This window comes from Rhinoderma darwinii, chromosome 1 (genome assembly GCF_050947455.1).
Source record: "Rhinoderma darwinii isolate aRhiDar2 chromosome 1, aRhiDar2.hap1, whole genome shotgun sequence".
NCBI classification, from domain to species: Eukaryota; Metazoa; Chordata; class Amphibia; order Anura; family Rhinodermatidae; genus Rhinoderma; species Rhinoderma darwinii.
In genome coordinates, this window is record NC_134687.1 from 82,337,295 (window position 1) to 82,359,177 (window position 21,883).

At 39.8% G+C, this 21,883-nt stretch overlaps 1 protein-coding gene across 4 annotated transcripts in view; it reads left to right on the forward strand.

Moving 5' to 3' along the window:
- MICU3 (mitochondrial calcium uptake family member 3) overlaps nucleotides 1-21,883 on the forward strand; it is a 164,074-nt gene that overhangs the window by 122,125 nt on the left and 20,066 nt on the right. For 2 of the 4 annotated variants that reach the window (XM_075860088.1, XM_075860094.1), the window contains 3 exons: nucleotides 4,269-4,364; nucleotides 10,485-10,585; nucleotides 12,827-12,998. In XM_075860088.1, the coding sequence (XP_075716203.1) occupies nucleotides 4,269-4,364; nucleotides 10,485-10,585; nucleotides 12,827-12,998 (369 nt within the window). The remainder of the gene's footprint in view (nucleotides 1-4,268; nucleotides 4,365-10,484; nucleotides 10,586-12,826; nucleotides 12,999-21,883) is intronic. The other 2 variants (XM_075860100.1, XM_075860108.1) reach the window with 1 other exon arrangement.

Below are 21,883 nucleotides of genomic sequence, written 5' to 3' on the forward strand. Positions count from 1 at the left end.
AAAAATCTACCAGCCTTCTTAAAGGGGTATTACGATTATTTCAGCAAATAAAGCTCATTTATTGTATAATGAAAAGTTTTAAAAATTTCTGATATACTTTTTTAATAATTCCTCACAGTTTTAAAGATCTCTGTTTGCTGCCATTTATTGGGCACTTTAATTGTTAACCTCTACAGATTGAAAATCTGTGATGATCACACAAGGGCACGGCTTATTACGACACAGCCCTGATCGATGTACTGTACCAGTAACAAGCTGGGGCACCTGAGTGCCTCACATGGCCAGGAGAGATTTTCAGCCTCTGGAAGCAAACAATGATGGTTTCCATAATATTCCAGATAGCAGAGATCTTGAGGAATTGATACACAAAGTATATTAGAAAGTTGTATAACTTTTCATTATACAATGTATAAACTTTATTTACAGAAACTGAAAAACCCCTTTAACTTACACTCATTGTGGTAACATGTCATCTTCAGTTAGCACTATCCGGTGAATAATAGGTTACATTCATTACATAAGTCAGGGGTTTATAGTCATAATGAGCAATCCTATACAGCACCGATCACTATTCAGTACAGGTCATGAAGATCTTCCTTCGTTAGATATAGGAGATATGTTAGGATAATGGTGATCAACACCACGAACCAGGCAGTCATTTTGTTACTTAACCGATCCGCTTCCTTGAGAAATAATGGGCTGGACTCACATAATAGCTTCTAGTAGATGACATACCGGTATATACTTTATTAGTAGTTACTAAAAGGAGAACCAGATTTATATTAAAAACCCTTGGTATTTCTTTATTTACAGGGATGAGACAAGGGGTAGGCTGAGTAGGTGTCCGCCTAGGGGGGCAGTAAGGGGTGGGTGGGGGGGGTCACATTAAAAAAAAACAGATAGGTGAAGGATGGAGATGGGGGATGGAGCTTGGGGAAGAGATGATGAATACTATTACAGATACATGTTAGGGAGGCCAGCTTTCCCTGCATTGAAAACTATACTGGTTGAGGGGCTTAGGGTGCATATGAAATGTGGAGTATGTATTATAAATGGGAACACCAGTGGTTGGTGAGGAAAGGGGGAAAGGGCGACACAGAAGGTAAATAAATCAATGATTTTCCATCAAATAGCTATCATATCAAATTAAGGGATCAAGGGTATGGGGGGCACATTCTGAAATTCCTACCTTGGGCACATAGAAAGCCTGTACTGCCCATGTTTATTTCTGTTATCAGCTGTAGAAATTAAAAGGACCCTGTGAGAAGCCCTAGACTGACTGTGTCCCTATGACAGCACTTCATGTCTTTCCTGTGCTCTGGTATATTAGTGTTATCAAGTGACATGAAAAACCCTTAACCAACTTTACAAAGACAAAAGGATGCTATAGTTATTATTGATATCCAGAAGCAGGAGAATATTACAGTAAAAGATACATTAGTTTAGCTACAAACAGAGAAAAAACCCCATGAACCTGCTTCCCCAATAAGGAATCCTTTATATTAGCAATTCAATAGGCCTCTTTGTGATCATAGATACATTGCACACTTCAACTTTCCCAGTGCTTGTAAGTAGCTACAAAGTGGTGTTCAGTGCCACCGTATCATGTAGTTGTCAGAAAGCCAGAGCGGTAATGTGAATGCCTTTTGTTTCCATACCGCTCACTTCTGGCTACTCTATACTGATGTCATATAACTTCACCCAAGCCAGGCCTTTAGTGTACTTCATTGTAATACTAGACTTCCATTTCTACAACTTAAATGTGTCCTTAGTCTATTGAATACACAAAAATATACATATTTTATCATAGTAAGTAAAGTAGGCAACTTAAATACACGTCTTGAGCAGTCTTGCTACATGTTTGGCACCACGAGCCTCATACCGAGAAATGGTTACCAGATTCCCTTACTTATACAGCATAGTTGGGTGAAAGGGCACCATTTAAGCACCATTTTAGGACGTTCTCCTCCCCCACTGTACATAGGTTCTGCCTAATAAAGTACTATTAAATTCTCCTTCCCTATTAGATATGTTATAGTTTATTTCTGGCTACTTTTATTTTTATTTCATATTTACTGTGAGATATTTTAGCTGACGACAATTGCTGCTACTAATATCACTAACACAGTCATTTCACCAGCACATTTACCGTGTTTCCACATTCTTTTTTCCCAGGCTCTACTAATCTTTTTAAATAACATGCATGCTTTTCTCTCTCTTTTGTACGGGAGGGAATATAGTACAATGCCGACTTTTCATACATTTCATAGAGCTTCTCATGTTTGAGATACCTGTGGAAATAACTGATCAAACAAAAGACTATTTCATATGACCCTCTGTCCATCATTACGTTTTTACATACAGATCCCTCGATAGGGGTCGTAGATGTGACTGATGTTATTTGCACTAGTCAGAGAAGTAGACTGTAATACATTTACATTACACGGCCAACAAATGCAATTATTCCTTTATAATAGACATTTTTCAGAGTTGTAGCTGTATGTATAAAATAATACACTTTATAGAATTAGTCATTAGAAGCCTATATAAAAATACTGTATAATATAATACACAAGTACTAAAAAATATATAGAACTAAAGAAGTAAAATAAGACAGGACTGTAAATAATGAAATGTTTCTGTATACAATAAGAGAAGCAAAGTCACTCCTGCATAAGATATCACAGGATAAACTAATGATTAGATAATTGTGCAAGGATGGCATGGTGCCTTTAGGACTGGTACCGGAGTATGTTTTTCTTGTACGGGTTTCCGCCCAAAAACTAATTTAAATTAAGTAGATTACTATGATACGTGACCCTAGTGTCAGGGAATTTAGATTGGGAGTGCCATTGGAAACCGGGGCTGATGTGTAATGAGTGGAAGTAATACGAGGTAGATTCTCAGAGTTCTCTAGGATTCACAAATTTAAAAATGCAAAAACTTTCTAAATTACATATTGATATATTTTGGTCTAGTTGAGACATCAGGTACTGTTGTATGCCCATGAACATGGCAAAGCCATGTGCATAGACCATTTTCTGACGTATAGTGCCTCCATAAGGCCCCGTATTCTCACCTAGAAGCAATGGTTCTAGGCGAGAATACCTTTGTAATATGACGAGAATACCTTTGTAATATGACGTGTGGAAAATGCCACATTTTTTTCTCATGGATTCTGCATGAATAAATTATTACAAAGGCAATATAGCTGTGTACATGGGCCCTAATTGTATGTTCGCACAGCGCTGCATACATTGACATCTTGTTGAAGTTCATGTACAGTGCTGCACAGACATAAGTGTGTAGGAAACTAAATACATAAAATAGCAATATATATATAGATATATGATCAATTTTTAAACTCGAGAGAAGCCCTTTAGATAGGCAAATAAGCTTTTTAATCAGACAACCCCTGTCCATATACCTTATTTGGGGATATGGACATTATAGAGAACATCCTAGAGAGGGCTTCAATCACTTGGGACCCACCCCTTTGAGCTAGAATGGAGAGCCGCTCGGTAAGAGTGGCTCTCGTTTCGGCGGTCCCTCTTCTAGATCTCTGACATGTAATACTACATTTCCTCTGCAGTGCCAGGAGCCAGATCCGCGGTGATAAGCTGAACGCTATGGTGGCTCTTATCTGAATGGACCAGAGCTGAGGATATGTGAATAGCTGCTATGTAATACTACACTTCCCCATTAGAAGCTGCTGCAGGGGGAATGCATAACCGGCTGAATATTCACTTAGGAAAGTCAGTTGTTCGCCTGGGTCTTGTGATCTGAACCTCGGCGATCAGCTGATTTTCGCAGAAGCTCACAGTTTTAAGGGAATGTCTGTAAAAAGGCAACCTCTTTAAAGTCTAACAACACATATTGTACCATTGAATATAGTTTTGTTGTTTTATAGATAACCACTATGTACAGTAAATTATAGATTTTCAATAGGCAGTATTTACAAGAAATAACACATATATTAGCAGCACCTGTGTATTATATTATCAGCATAAATTTGCAATTACTGTATAATAATGCATTGAAATATCCTATGCTGGCCAACACTGCAATGTAATATCCATGCTCCATGTTTAATAGCCATATATATATGTATGTGTGTGTGTGTATATATATATATATATATATATATATATATATATATAGGGATTATCAGGATAATGCAGTTTTTATTTTGCATTTCTAATAACATTGTACCGTTGAATAAGTATGTATGTATTTCAAAGTATTTATGATTTCTAAAACTTCTGCAGGTATATAAAACAGATGCACAAGATCTTGTCTCCAGAAGCTATTGGGATACTCTGAGACGTGGCGCAAGCCAAGCCCTCTTTTCGGACCTTACAGAGGTACAAATAAGCCTCTGGTCCAAGACATATTACATCTCAGTAGAATTTCATTAACCTGCATCATCTGTGTTATGTTTAAATGCTTATTATGCATGTGGCTGCTTCTTCCTTTGCTTTGACTTTACTATTATGTGTATTTGTAAAATATTTATATTATGTATGGTTTAAGTGTTGGTTTGGGTTGTACCAGTTTGAATGTCCCATAATTATATTCAGGGAAGTCAGAAGATATGTCAATACTAAGATCACGGTTCCATGGTTTACTTTTATATACTCACATAATGTGTGTGGCCACTAATATCCATAATATTAAAGTGTATGTCGACCATTTTACAGTTTATGTAGGGATTTAAGGTACAAAACATTTGAGTAGCTATATACAGTGAAGGAAATAAGTATTTGATCCCTTGCTGATTTTGTAAGTTTGCCCACTGTCAAAGACATGAACAGTCTAGAATTTTTAGTCTAGGTTAATTTTACCAGTGAGAGATAGATTATATAAAAAAAAAAAAAAAAAAAATCGAAAATCACAATTTTCAAAAGTCAAAATTATATATATTTATTTGCATTGTGCACAGAGAAATAAGTATTTGATCCCTTTGCCAAACAAGACTTAATACTTGGTGGCAAAACCCTTGTTGGCAAGCACAGCAGTCAGACATTTTTTGTAGTTCATGATGAGGTTTGCACACATGTTAGATGGAATTTTGGCCCACTCCTCTTTGCAGATCATCTGTAAATCATTAAGATTTCAAGGCTGTCGCTTGGCAACTCGGATCTTCAGCTCCCTCCATAAGTTTTCGATGGGATTAAGATCTGGAGACTGGCTAGGCCACTCCATGACCTTAATATGCTTCTTTTTGAGCCACTCCTTTGTTGCCTTGGCTGTATGTTTCGGGTCATTGTCGTGCTGGAAGACCCAGCCACGAGCCATTTTTGATGTCCTGGTGGAGGGAAGGAGGTTGTCACTCAGGATTTGACGGTACATGGCTCCATCCATTCTCCCATTGATGCGGTGAAGTAGTCCTGTGCCCTTAGCAGAGAAACACCCCCAAAACATAATGTTTCCACCTCCATGCTTGACAGTGGGCACGGTATTCTTTGGATCATAGGCAGCATTTCTCTTCCTCCAAACACGGCGAGTTGAGTTAATGCCAAAGAGCTCAATTTTAGTCTCTTCTGACCACAGCACCTTCTCCCAATCACTCTCAGAATCATCCAGATGTTCATTTGCAAACTTCAGACGGGCCTGTACATGTGCCTTCTTGAGCAGGGGGACCTTGCGGGCACTGCAGGATTTTAATCAATTACGGCGTAATGTGTTACCAATGGTTTTCTTGGTGACTGTGGTCCCAGCTGCCTTGAGATCATTAACAAGTTCCCCCCGTGTAGTTTTCGGTTGAGCTCTCACCTTCCTCAGGATCAAGGATACCCCACGAGGTGAGATTTTGCATGGAGCCCCAGATCGATGTCGATTGACAGTCATTATGTATGTCTTCCATTTTCTTACTATTGCACCAACAGTTGTTTCCTTCTCACCCAGCATCTTACTTATGATTTTGTAGCCCATTCCAGCCTTGTGCAGGTCTATAATCTTGTCCCTGACATCCTTAGAAAGCTCTTTGGTCTTGCCCATGTTGTAGAGGTTAGAGTCAGACTGATTAATTGAGTCTGTGGACAGGAGTCTTTTATACAGGTGACCATGTAAGACAGCTGTCTTTAATGCAGGCACCAAGTTGATTTGGAGCGTGTAACTGGTCTGGAGGAGGCTGAACTCTTAATGGGTGGTAGGGGATCACATACTTATTTCTCTGTGCACAATGCAAATAAATATATATCATTTTGACTATGTGATTTTCTGTTTGTTTTTTTATATAATCTATCTCTCACTGGTAAAATTAACCTAGCCTAAAAATTCTAGACTGTTCATGACTTTGACAGTGGGCAAATTACAAAATCAGCAAGGGATCAAATACTTATTTCCTTCACTGTATATACATTGCTTTACTCAGTTCACATTGCTCCTCAGTTACAGCATTATTGTGTTCTAATTTAAAGCTGCATTCACAATTGTGATGGCTTCAGAGCTAAAATCTTCCACTATGCCTTGCTGGCTCAAGGTCTACATTCTGGGAAATGTTATCTTTACACCAGGTATCCGATGTTGGAAAAACATTCCAGTGCACCATAGGAGCTCAGCTATTTGTCTGACAACACGCTTGTCGACTGTTGGTAGTGAATACCAGCAGTACGGTGAATGCAGCTCTGGAGTATAATATGGGTTGTAATTTAGGATCAGAACAAAGTAAGAATAGGAACCTTTTAATCACTTTGTTTGTGCGTGCGTGTTAGTCTGTGTGTGTTTGTTAGTGAAATGTTTTATATTTTATTTTTTTTAAAGTACTTCTGCTCAGAGCTCTGGTTCCGGGTTTTTATGAGATTTCAGAATATTTTGTATTTCTATGCCAGAAAAATCGGAATTTCTGGATTTGCCGGAATAAGCTTTGATTTAATCCTGATTTTGGATGAAAATGCACCAAATATTGAATCATAACTTTAATGTATCAATGTATTATTCAATGTAATGGAACATTTAACACAGTGGGGAAAATACACAAAAAAAAGTGCCAGATTCTGGCACAAATTGCACCAAAAAAGTGCTATACATTGCATGTACCATAATTATTATTATTATTATTATTATTATTATTATTATTATTATTATTATTATTATTATTATTATTATGTGCTTTAGATACTTTGTCAACCTCCTTGACAGTTTTTAAAGCATCTAGAAAAGGAGTCGTAAAATGCACCAGATTTATTAATGACGTGCACCATTTTTTGAGTGCAAAATATTGGTGTAAAGTATGCCAGCCATGATTTAGTATAAGCTAACAGAAATAATAAAAACACACAAGGCGCACATAGTACATCATCTGGTTTAAATATGAGGGGGCTGCAGCCTGGGTTGCAATCTGGGCAACTCGTGCCCAGGAATAAGCAAACAGATATATGAGAAAGAGATTTGGATTGTTCCCTTGCTGCTGGCTGTGTTCAAATTGTTTGAATGAAGGATCATGCAAACTAATAGTAAATTCAAAGATTTATTTCAATGTGTATAGAAGCAACGCGTTTCAAAGCCAGACAGGCTTCTTCATCAGGCAAAAACACATATCAGACAACTGCCCCAAGTTGGAGATGATATACTGTAGATTAAAACAAAATGGCAAATTGGAGCATCATAGGTTAAAGGTTACACTGGGTGCGTTTTTTGTTTTTCTAAAAGGTTGGTATTCAAACTTTAGTATGGAATAGTATAGAATCGAGACCTGTAAATGGTCAGCTGAGTGGTTATTGCATTATTCAGGGTGGGTACCCGAGTATGATCGGCATACTCATCCAGGTGTATATAGGTTGGAGTGATCAAGGCTGTCACCAGTAGGTAGCCACCAAGATTTTTGTTTGGATAAGATGTTTCTGTGCTTCTATTTCTTGCTGTGTGATCAATATTTCATATGTCTAAAAGCGTCCACTGGTAACGTAGGAGACCTTGGAACGCAAGTGTCGCACTACGAAAGCCTGATGTGTCAAATTACAAGACAGTGCGTTTAGTTTCACATAGAGTAACTGAGGAAGTGTTAAATGTGTACTACCTAGCAAAAGTAGCTTACAAAAATAGGTACGTTCAGCTACATTTTTGTTGAGTTTAGCGGTGGGACAATGGTTTTGTATGATCGGTGTATTTGCTACTGTGCAAGTCTGTTCACATTGACCTCAGTAAGTTGGAGAATCCTGTGTGTTCTAGAGCGTCTCCAGCAGTTTTGGGAACCAATACCCTTGTGTAAAAGAGGTGCTAGTGACAGGCTACGAAAGCCCGTTGGAGTCAGTTTAGTGACACTGGACTTAGGTTCTCGCTGTGTATGTTCAGAGACATTTTTGTGGTCTGTGGAATCCAGAGTAGCTCTCTGGTTCACTAAATAAGGTAAATTGGTGTTTATATACTGTAATTTTAGACATTTTAGTTTACAACTTAAATTTCTTTCTTAGCTGGAGACAAAGTTAAGCAGAGGACACCTTGTGGTAAGATGGGGAGGGTTGTTGTTAAATGATGGTCACACTTATTTTGTTGAGCTCATTAGGTACAAGTGTATTAAGTTTGTAGATCCAATACACCTCCTGCTTACAAAGACAGTTAAATCTATTAGTCTTGTTCTCATCAATTTGGTTAATGTGTTTTGCCTGATGAAGAAGCCGTTCCGGCTTTTAACCTCTTCCAACCTGCTTGCATTCTAATCCCTAATGACCAAGCAATTTTTATAGTTTTTCCATCGTCACATTCCAAGAGCTATAACTTTTTTATTTTTGCGTCGACATAGCTGTATAAGGTCTTGTTTTTTGCGGGACAAGTTGTATTTTTTAATAGGACCATTTTGGGGTACATATTATTTATTGATTAACTTTTTTTAGGGGAAAATAGAAAAAAAACGGAAATTTCGCCACTCTTTTTTGCGTCCTAAATCTACGCCGTTACCGTGTGGTATAAATAACACATTAACTTTATTCAACAGGTTGTTATGATTGCAACGATGCCAAATTTGTATAGATTTTGTATGTTTTACTACTTTTACACAGTAAAAACACTTTTTTTTTCAAAATTATTTGTTTTTGTGTCTCCATATTTGAAGAGACATAACTTTTTTACTGTTCCACCGATGTAGTTGTATGAGGGCTTTTTTTTTGCGGGACAAATTGTAGTTTTTATTGGTACCATTTTGGAGTAGATGTGACTTTTTGATCACTTTTTATCATATTTTTTTTAAGTCAGGATTCACAGAAAACAGCAATTTTTCCATTGTTTTTTATTTTTTACGGCGTTCAACGTGCGGGTTAAATAATGTAATAGCTTTATAGTCGTGGTCATTACGGACGCGGCGATACCAAATATGTGTAACTTTTTTACTTTATTTTGTTTTAATTAATAGTAAAGCATTTTGTAAGGGGAAAAAGTGGGTTTTTCATTTTTTTTATTAACTTTATTAAACTTTTTTACTAGTCCTACTAGGGGACTTTAATATGCAATCATCCGATCGCTTTTATAATACACTGCAATACTTCTGTATTGCAGTGTATTACTGCCTGTCCGTTTAAAATGAACAGGCATCTGCTAGGCCATGCCTCTGACATGGCCTAGCAGGCATTCGCTACAGGCAGACCAGTGGGCCTTTATTAGGCCCCCGGCTGCCATCGGAAACACAGACTCTTGGCGATCTCATCGCCGGGTGTCAGTGGGATGAGAGGGAGCTCCCTCCCTCTCTCCAGAACCACTCAGATACGGTGCTCGCTATTGAGCGCCGCATGTGAGGGGTTAAATGGGTGAGATCGATACAAATATCGATCTCACCCGTTCGAGCAGGGATGACCCCAGGCCTCAGCTACCTCTGGTAGTTGAGAGCAGGGAGATTTAACGGCTCCCTGCTCTATTTATTTACTCTGATACAGCGCCCGTGAAAAGGCTATTGCATCAGAATAAAGCCCATTAGTGGCCGCTGTGAAAAGGCGTATCGGTGGTCATTGAGGGGTTAACCATTGCTTCTATACACATATGTCCCAATGTGTTACATGTGGTGATGAGAGGTGAGCCAGTTGATGCATCTAAAGTGCCTGGCAACAGCCTATAGAATTCAATTGGTAAATCCATTTGTAAAATGTTTGCTTTGGTTTGACAAAAAAGCACAGAACCACAAACTTGGTAAATGAATACACCCAATGTATCGCAGTGTCAGACTGATTGATAACTGTGTGGTGAAGATGTATTAAAGAATCTAAGGGATGGTGAGTAGATGAAGGATTAGTGAGAGTCTTTGATTTTTGTGACAGGTGCAGAATGAAAATACAGGCAATAAAATACCTTTCTCATACAGTTTGTCTATTATACTCATCTAATATATTAACCCATCAATGACCAAGCATTAACGAAATAAAAAAAAAACATTGACGCAGGTAATACATAAACTTATTGCGTCATATAGTAAGGAAACCCATTTGCAATCTTTATAATATTTGGTCCATGGTAACTTTGTATATGGCCTTTCACACAATGTCATTTTCTGTATAAAGGGGGCGGATGAGCTTACCAGTTCCATGATACACACTACACTGCTTGTGCACTTTTTTGGGAAGAAAGGAAAAATCGAACTCAACTTTGAAGACTTTTATAGGTGAGTCACTTGCATGCATATTAATAAATTCTCACACTCTATACGATACAGTTATGTCAAACGATTTTGTGGGAGGACTGTATTTTTCCTAAATTATAACAGTTTCTGTGCCAATACTACATGTTCTTAATATAGTTTTAGCTGTTAAAGAAGCTAGAGGAACGATATATATGGAGCACACAAAATAAAAACCGCAAACCTGAAGCGTAGAACATACAAACATGTAACAAAGAACATAGTAACAATGTACACAGAGCATACTTACAACAAGCATGGGAAACCGGGCATCCCATCATCGAATACAGAGCATACAAACATGGAAAACACAACATATAAATAACAAACCTGGAGCGTAGAACATACAAACATGTAACAAAGAACATAGTAACAATGTACACAGAGTATACATACAACAAGCATGAAAAAGGGCGGGTTCACACGTGGCGGAATTTCACTGAAATTCCGCTGCGGACACTCCGCAGCGTTAATCCGCAGCGGTGCCGTTTGTCCATTGACTTACACTTTAATTTAGCAGTGTTCGTTTAGACTAGGCGTAAAATTCCGCTGCGGAGCATAGGCTGCGGAGCGGAATTTGGTGTCCGCAGCATGCTCTGTCTGTTGCGGAGCAGTGGCGGACTCATGGCGGAATTTCTCCATTGACTTCAATGGAGAGTCAAAATTCCGCAATGAAGTCCGCAGATCTTATGTGTGCTGCGGAGCGTATTGTTTTTACTACCATGACATTTCTTCATTCTGGCTGGACCTATGTATTTCTAGGTCTACAGCCAGACTGAGGAAGTCAATGGGGCTCCCGTAATGACGGGAGCGTTGCTAGGAGACGTCTGTAAATAGTCACTGTCCAGGGTGCTGAAAGAGTTACGCGATCGGCAGTAACTGTTTCTGCACCCGGGACAGTGACTACCGATCTCAATATACATGTATCTGTAAAAAAAAATATAAGTTCATACTTACCGAGAACTCCCTGCGTCTGTCTCCAGTCCGGCCTCCCAGGATGACGTTTCAGTGTAAGTGACGGCTGCAGCCAATCACAGGCCAAGCACAGGCTGCAGCGGTCACATGGACTGGAGCGTCATCCAGGGAGGTCGGGCTGGATGCCGAAAGAGGGACGCGTCACCAAGACAACGGGCGGTAAGTATGAATTTCTTTGACTTTCACTAGGGAAAGTGCTGTCCCTTCTCTCTATCCTGCACTGAATAGGGAGAAGGGAAGCACTTTTCCTGCAGTCCGCAGCGGCCAGTCCGCATCAATTTTCTGCACATTTTGTGCAGATCCGCAGCAGAATCTGCAACGCAGATTCTGTGCGGCATTGATGCGGACAGTTGCGGAGGAAATCCGCCACGTGTGGTCATGCCCAAACCGGGCATCCCATCATCGAATACAGAGCATACACACATGGAAAACACAACATATAAATAACAAACCTGGAGCGTAGAACATACAAACATGTAACAAAGAACATAGTAATAATGTACACAGAGCATACTTACAACAAGCATGGGAAACCGGGCATCCCATCATCAAATACAGAGCATACAAACATGGAAAACACAACATATATATATAACAAGCATGGAGCACAAGATACCATGAACAAACAAAGGAAGCAGAACATATTAATGGCAAGAAAGATCATAGAACATAAAAACAACAAAAATGTAACACAGAACCTAGAAGCAGCAAACACTAAACATCGTACACACAAACATAGATGACAGAATATACAAACAAACATGGCACAGATATATACAAAACAAACATGGAACACAGCATGAAAACAACAAACATGGAAAAGCAAACAAAAATTCACAAAAAACATGGAATACAACATACAAACATAAGAGAAAATATCAAACACCGAACATACAGACAACATATATTGAATGCAACATACACACAACAAACAAACTAGGACGAGAGAACATATAAATACACACCAAACATGGAACACAGACCATACATATAACAAACATGGAGAACGTTTAATCTACCAAGATACCAACTATGCTCTCTGTATCCAAGACTGGACACATGCACTTGTGTGGCATGGTCTTTTCCTGGCTGGTGCAAGGCTTCTTTTGCCCTGCAGGAGCTAAAATATTGATGGAATTAGGGGATAACCACCACTTCCAAACCGTCCAGTCTGCAAATGCATTTTAACCATATACAAATAAAAAAGAGAAAAGTAGAAAATTAAGTGCAGCGTTTTTACTTCTATTTTAGGTTTATGGACAACCTCCAGACTGAGGTGCTGGAACTTGAGTTTCTCTCGTATTCTAAAGGCATGAACACAATCAGTGAAGTCGATTTTGCTCACATTCTCTTACGATACACAAATGTCGAAAACACATCAAGCTACTTGGAGAATGTGCGCTTCAGGATTCCTGAGGAAAAGGTAATTCTGTTTAACATTCAGATCATTCATAAGTACATGAAAAAATCAGTGTCCCACTCCTAACAATCATATTTCTATAATTGTTTTTGCAAATTCCACTGTGGGCAACATGACCACTGCTTCCTATATTTTACTTTTTTAACCCCTTTAGGACGCAGCTTGTTTTGGCCTTGTGGACACAGATTATTTTTTCAAATCTGACATGTGTCGCTTTATGTGGTAATAAATTTGGAATGCTTTAACCTATCCAAGCGATTCTGAGATTGTTTTCTCGTGACATATTGTACTTTATGTTCGTGAAAAAATTTGGTCGATAAATTCAATATTTATTTGTGAAAAACTTCAAATTTTAGAGAAAATTTGCAAAAATTTGCATTTTTCTAAATTTAAATGTATCTACTTTTAAAACAGATAGTAATACCACATAAAATAGTTACTAGTTAACATCCCCCATATGTATGCTTTACATTTGCATTGTTTTTTTCACGTCCTTTTATTTTTCTAGGACATTACAATGCTTAGAGCTTTAGCATCAATTTCTCATATTTTCAAGAAAATTTCAAAAAGCTATTTTTTCAGGGACCAGTTCAGTTCTGCAGTGGCTTTGAGGGCCTTATAGATTAGAAAGTCCCCATAAATCACCCCATTTTGAAAACTGCACCCCTCAAAGTATTCAAAACAGCATTCAGAAAGTATTTGAACCCTTTAGGCGTTTCACAGGAATTAAAGCAATGTAGAGGGTAAATTTACAAATTAATTTTTTTTTGCTGAAATTCATATGTAATACATTTTTTTTGTAACACAAAGTTTTACCAGAGAAAAGCAACTCAATATTTATTGCCCAGATTCTGCAGTTTTTAGAAATATCCAACATGTGGCCCTAGTGTCCTAATGTACTGAAACACAGGCGTCAGAAGCAAAGGAGCACCTAGAGGATTTTGGGGCCTGCTTTTTTTAGAAATATATTTTAGGCACCATGTCAGGTTTGAAGTGGTCTTGTGGTGCCTGAACAGTCGAAACCCCCCAAAAGTGACCCCATTTTGGAAACTATACCCCTCAAGGCCCCCACAGTTTTTTTGCAGAATTTAGTGGAATTAGTCTGTGAAGATGAAAATCACTTTTTTTTATTCTAAAACATAGAAGTTTTTAATTTTTACAAGGAATAAAGGAGAAAAAGCACCACAACATTTGTAAAGCAATTTCTCCCGATGACAGCAATATCCCATATGTGGTCATAAACTGATGTTTGGACCCACAGCAGTGCTCAGAATGGAAGGAGAGCCTTTTGGATTTTGGAGTACAGATTTTGCTGGAATAGCTTTCGGTGCCATGTCTCGTTTGCAATGCCCTGGAGGGACCAAAACAGCGGAAACACCCCAAAAGTGACCCCATTTTGGAAACTACACCCCTGAAGGAATTTTTCTATGGGTATAGTTAGCATTTTGACCCCATGGGTTTTTTGTAGAATTTAGTGGAATTAGGCCGTGAAAATTAATATCAACATTTTTGTCCAGTAAAATGTTGAATTTTTTTAATTTTCACAATGGATAAAAGAGAAAAAGCACCCCAACATTTGAAAAGCAATTTTTCCCGATTAAGGCATTACCCCATATGTGGTCATAAATGGTTTTTTATTAGAAATTAATTAACCCTTTCAGGACTGATTCGTTTTTGCTTTTTAATTTTCGTTTTTCACTCCCCGCCTTCCAAGAGCCATAACTTTTTAGTTTTTCCGTTAATAAAGTGGTGTGAGGGCTTATTTTTTGCTGGAGGAGTTGTAGTTTCTATTGACACCATTTAAAGTGACATGTAATGTACTGGGAAACTGAACAAACATTATTTACGGGCTGAAATTGGAAAAAAAACTGTAATTCCTCTATTGTTTTTGGGGTTTTGTTTTTACGTCTTTCATCACATTTTGTATCGTCACATTCTGAGAGGCATAACTTTTTTATTTTTGTGGTCGATTGAGCGGTCTGGGGGCTTATTTTTGGCGGGACAAGCTGTAGTTTTTATTGGTTCCGGTACATACAACTCTTGATCACTTTTTAATAAAACATTTTTTAGAGCTAAGGTGACCAAAAAACAGCAATTTTGGCATTTTAAGTTCTTTATTTCTTATGGCGTTCACGGTGCGCTATAAATGACATTTTACTTTATTCTGCGGGTCGGTACCATTACGGTGATACCATATGTATATCGTTTTTTTCATGTTTTGCAGCATTTGCACAATAAAATAACTTTTCTAGAAACTATGCTAGCATAGTTTATCATTAATTTTGTTTCAGGTGTTATAACATTAGAGTTTTATAGTTTGGGTCGTTACGAACGCGGTGATACCAAATATGTGTACTTTTTTTTAATGGTTTCATTTTTTTCCTATATTAAAAGACTTATTATAGGAAATAAAAAACTTTTATTTTTAAACTTTTATAAAACATTTTTATTAACTTTTTTTCCTTTTTACACTTTCTTTTTTTTCCTTCAGCACTGATCGCTGCTAGAATATATTACACTACATAGTAGTGTATTGTATTCCAACTGTCAGCCAGAGGCTGGTCCTCAGAGGCTTCCATACACGGCAGACCCGGAGTTCGTTGTCTGGCCTTCGGTTGCTATTTCAACCCCCATGATTTCATGGGGGCTGCCGATGTGCTACAAACCGCCTAAATACGGCGATCGCAATCGATCGCTGCATTTTAAGGGATTAATTGCCAAAATCAGCAGCGATGAGCCGCTGATCGCCAACACTAGAGTGTCAGCTGTCGCCAACAGTGTGCATCGGGAACGACACAGTGACTTCCTGTCCCTCTGACAGGAAGCCTGACAGGACCAGCTGGAGGTTGGTCCTGATAGGCTTCCGTCCATGGTAGATACGGAGGCCATTGTTTGGCCTCCGTTTGCCATGCTAACTATCATCAAACCCCGCGATTTCAGAACGGGGTCTTCCGATGTGCTAGAAACCCCTAAAATGCACCGATCGCCGAATTTAAGGGGTTAATTGCCTAAATCATCGACAAAGGACCGCTGGCCGGCAAGAGTGGAGTGTCAGCTGTCGGCGATAGCTGACCTCCCGGTTCCCGGTGCACAGTATAGGTCCCGGTGTAGTATAGGTCCTTTCACAGCGAGTAACATGTCGAGTAAAGAAAAATGGCTGGGTTCTTATGGAAACCTGGTCTAAAACTGTGTGTATGTGTAAAGGATTTGCCAGACACAGCTTCTGTGTCAACGCCCGTGGGCAATCAGTCTGCACCTGCTCCTATGTCTGTGAGACTGACTCCATCTTCCACCACTCAGGATGGCAGGCTTAGGAGTGGGAGAGCCTATCACAGCCTAGCCAGACAGCGCTAGCTCCCGCCCACTGTCTATTTATACCTGCCTTTCCTGTTCCTCCTTTGCCTGTGATTCTTCTATGCTTGTTTCCTGGCTTGCTGCTGTTGCTTGTACTACTTGTCTTCTGCTTCATATTGACCCTGGCTTGACTGACTATTCTCCTGCTCTGCGTTTGGTACCTCGTCCTCTCCTGGTTGACTCGGCTCGTTCACTATTCTCCTGCTCTGCGTTTTGTACCTCGTCCAATCCTGGTTTGACTCGGCTCGTACACTATTCTTGTTGCTCACGGGGTTGCCGCGGGCAACAGCCCCATTTCCCTTAGCTTCTGTGTACCCTTCTCTGTTTGTCAGTCGTGCACTTAGTGAGTGTAGGGACCGTCACCCAGTTGTACGCCGTCGCTTAGGACGGGCCGTTGCAAGTAGGCAGGGACTGAGTGGCGGGTAGATTAGGGCTCACCTGTCTGTCTCCTTACACCGCCATTACAGTATGTGAGTGAGGCTAAGAATGAAGGACCTGCGATCTTCTATTGGCTAATACAGGCCATCTGATGTGATATGGGGGAAGGTCCTTGATGTGGAAGCCATTGGTGCCATATATTCTTTTGTGAATATGTCGAGAACGGTAGGTCCTAGAGAGCTGAAACCCAGTCTAAAACCTTCGGAAGCGCCTGATTTACTTTTGTGCCCAATTTGGTGCAGATTGGTCAAGTAGCGCTGCCCGGGTATAACATGTCGCTCTGTCTGTTTGTCTGTTCATTGGATTTCCAAGTGTGCCCAGGGGGCCAATCCATGCCCTCGTATTTTCTTGGTTTACAGGGAAATTGCTAGTAGCCCTATTTACCCCGGCAGTTACACAGTTTATTTCAATTTTAACTTCCTAAATACCTAACAGCTAAACTGGTCCTGGCCATCAGTAATCTGATTGATTGCTATGGATAACAGCTCCCCTGTACCTTCCCATCTAGGATTATCTTGTAAAGTGCACTACCTCCCACTGTCAGATAAAAACATCTCTACTATAGAAGCAAATGTCTGTATTCGCTCTTATAGTATTGGGTCATGATGATGAGATAATGTCTAATAACAGAGAACAACAGTAGGGTCGGGACATTTACGAAAACCTTCCCGGACACCCAATGTACCTATGTGCCAAATTTGGGTCAAATAGTACAGTTGTTTGGATGCCTATAGAGAACAACAAACAGACATTTGCTATAATGGCTAATAACAGAGAACAACGGCAAGGTTGGACATTTACGAAAACCTTCCTGGACACACAATGTACCTATGTGCCAAATTTCGGGTCAAATGTTTCAGGCGTTTGGATGCCTATAGAGGACAGACAGACATTCACTTATTTAATATGGAATGGAAGTTACCAGGCTTCACACTGGTCCATTTGTTTGTTGTTTTTGTGTGTGGTTAAAAACTTCATTTCCTACTGGTAAGAAGCCAACATATCCAATAAAGTCCAAGTGCAGGGTTTCTTTTTGGAGGCATGACTGGTCTGAAAGGACCTGCGATCTTGGCTAATACGGGTCATGTGATATGGAGGAAGGTCCTTGATGATGTCATATTTGCTTTTGTGAATATGTCGAGAACGGTGGGTCCTAGAGAGCTGAAACCCGGTCTAAACCTTCGGAAGCGCGTGGTTTACGTATATGCCAAATTTGGTGCAGATGGGTCTAGTCATTTGGCCTTGCATAAAGAACATGCTGTCAAGTTGGGTACGTGGACCAACTGGGCCTTACCGTCTTGATGGTATGGCAGCTGGCCAACAGGACACAGGTCACAGTCTATAGTTCGTATAGGTGTACCTGTGGTAGCTCAGACAGTAGCAAGACAGGCTCGGCTGGGACTAGGCAGCAGGCAGGCACCAGGAGTGGTGTAGCAGGACAGGCGTGGTACTCAGCGCAGCACAACTCCAACTCAATACGGCACTTGGACCAGGATAGCATGGGTTACAGGTAGCAGGAACGGGAAACACTGGGAACAGGAAAATACTTTGCAGACCATTTGCAAAGACAGACTAGGGTAACGACAACAAAACTCAGGCAATGCAGAAAGGGGCAGAGCCCTTCTTATAGTCCGGGGTGCTCATGGGCTAATTTGGTACTAAACTCAGGTGCGCGCACTAGCCATTGTGTGCACGCACCCTACGGGAGCCGGCCCGAGAGAAGCGAAAGTGAGCACTGGCGTCTCCTGAGGAGGAGATGGGGGCCAGCTCTCACAGATCCATGGCTGCAGCCATCAGGAGGTGAGTGAGCCTGACGGCCGCGGCCATGGGCATGACACATGCAACGGACAACAGAACAGACAACAAATTATTATTTTTTTATATATATCTAAACCTCCTGGCAGACCCATAGTATCGAGTATGGGTTCTGTTTTGGGAAATGTCTCTATATTCCTAGATAAAATATTGCGACAATATGCAATTGAGGCACCTTCTTATATACGCGATACTTCTGACTTTTTACTAAAAATTAGGGAGATACAGATCCCTCATACTGCCCTGCTATGCTCGTTCGACGTAGTGAGCCTCTATACATCGATTGATCATGCGAGAGGCACGTCTTCTATTTATAAGACTCTGCGCAACAGTGCGTATTCACAAACTTGCATTGAATTTATACTTGCCCTATTAGATCTGGTATTGCGATATAATTATTTCCTGTTCCAAGATCAATTCTTTATTCAACTTAGAGGTACTGCCATGGGCACTAATGTAGCACCCACCTATGCCAATATCTTCATGGCTACCCTTGAGAGGGAATTCGTCTATGTGTCCCACCATTTCGGACATGTACTGAGGTGGTGGAGATACATAGACGACATCTTCTTTATTTGGTTGGGGTCTGATACAGAATTAGACTCATTTCATGATTATATTAATCACATTGATCCAGACATTAAGTTTACACTAGTCAAGTCTAGTCAATCCATTGAATTTTTAGACACCACTATAACCAAATCAGACTCAAAATTGACATCAGACATCTTTACCAAAACCACGGATAGGAACAACCTCCTACGTTTTGATAGCAGCCATCCGAGGGGTCTTATTAAAGCTCTTCCATACAGTCAATTATTGAGAGTTAAAAGGATTGTGGACACTGATGAGAAAAGAGAAAAGAGGTTCGATGAAATGGGTGCAAAATTCATTTCTCGTAAATACCCCAAAAAATTGATCCAGAAACATAGAGATAGGGTACTATTAACAGATCGAGAGACACTGTTATCCACTGCAACGTCCACTCAAAAAAACAAAAACAAAAATAACATGGCCAACAGGATACCGTTTGTGTCCACATTCAATGAAACTAGCAATAAGGTTGCCAAAATTCTATACAAACATTGGTCCATATTGGGGAGCAATCTCAAATATGTCCCGGAATTTTCAGTACCCCCATTAATGTCATATAAACGGTCCAAAAACCTGAAGGATAATCTGGTGAAAGCAGACATAGGTTAAAATAAAAAAGTGACACAAACCTTTCTTGGTAAGAAAAAATTGGGCTGTTTTCCTTGTTTGAATTGCGTCAATTGTAAATATATGAATAAAGGTGAATCATTTATTCACCCTACAACGAACATGGAATTTAAAATTAATCAATTTCTCACTTGCACCTCAGATTATGTCATTTATCTGTTGCAGTGCCCCTGTGATCTCCTCTATGTAGGAGAGACAACGCTAGATTGTAAGACACGTATGAACAATCATAGATACAGTATACGTTCCAAAAGACTGGACTTACCAGTGTCAAAGCACTTTGCGGAAGCTAATCATACAGAGAAGGATTTAAGGTTTAGAATTTTGGATCATATTACGAAATCGAGACGTGGTGGCGATAGAATATCCCTTTTGAAAAAACGGGAATTAGAATGGATCTATAGGTTGAATACACTACGTCCTTATGGACTAAACGTTGATTTCAAATTGAGTGGGATAAGATAGGGGGTGGTTTGCCCTTAGCCTTGCTGGTAATTCTACATGTTAGGGAGTATGATTAGACAATGTGCACATACTGTTATACTAACATACACGTTTTTTGTCTATTTCAGATAAATTGTGAAGACCCACCTATTATGGATCCCCTTATCCTGATCCCATGCTATAACAATAAAAAGAGTTGATGCCATGCTCCGGAATTTGGAATTTGACTTGCACTATATAGATCAAATTATATGTAATATGTCAATTTTGTATGTTATGATTAAATCAATGGAGCTTTACATTCACTTCTCTATTTTTTCATCGTTATGACACAACCAGCTTGCAAATATTATCGAGGATAACGTTCCCCATAGTTAATGGGTTAAATATCAAAATATTTTTTGCAAAATTAAGCAGGCTTCTCTATAGTTGTGACAATCATTTAAGATACACACTATTATGAAGTGTATAGTGAATGTATTATGCCCGCTATGATTTCTGACATATTGACAGACAGAGCAGACACACGATGCGTGTCATCGGAGTGTTTGCGTGCCACGACTCACCCTGAGTTTTTAAGATTGACACACTATCTGACGCATGCGCAAAGGTACCCGGAAGTATCGGCATAATCAATGAGCATGGTGGAGGAAGGGGGATTCAAACAACGGTGAGCCTGATTCATTATTATTGAATTAATTCTGTGCGTTATATTGAAATATTCTACACCTGTATTGGCTCTATTGGCAGTTTGCCAATTAGATCGTATTTTTAATCTTTTCAACTATTTGGGCGATTTGCCCTTATTATTAATTGCACGCATTTTCAATGCTAACATGTAATCACTTCAGGGTGATGTTTTGATCACATTGTTCTACACTAGGTTTTAAATTTTATACATGATTGGAATTTTATTGCATGATTACAAGGATGTCACAAATTATGTATTTATATGTGCACTCTAACACTGAAATGTATCGCTTGAGAAAGGCCCCATTGAGCAGGGCTGAAACGTTGCGCTTGTGGTGAATAAAGGATCCTTATTTTTCACTTTACTCTGGAGTGCTGACCTGTGTATTGGATTTGTCTATATATATATATATATATATATATATATATATATATATATATTGTAATGTCCGTGGCTGCGGGCCGTCAGCTCCAACCTCCTCCTGACAGCCGTAGCCACGAGTCGGCAAGCGCTGGCCCCAGCCTCCTCCTCAAGAGACGCCAGCGCTCGCGTCCACTCACCTCAGCCGGATCCCGTAGGGTGCAAGGGCACGCTCGTGCCCGCTCTTAAAGGGTCAGTGCGCGCACCGGACTTCTGATGACTTGAACTCGTGAGTACCCTGGACTATAAGAGGGGTCCAGCCCCCTGCTTCTATGCCTGAGCGTTGTTGATGTTTCCTAAGTTTGTCTATGTGATGGCCTCCTAGTGTGTTTCCTGTTCCTTGCATTCCATACCATCCTGGTCGAGCACTGTGCTGTGCCAAAGTCGTGTCATGCTATATCCCACGTCTGACCTGCTTCACCTCGCCTGACGTTTACCTGCTGCCTTGTCCCAGCCGAGCCTGCCTCACTGCTGTCCGAGCTGCCACAGGTACCTATATGAACTA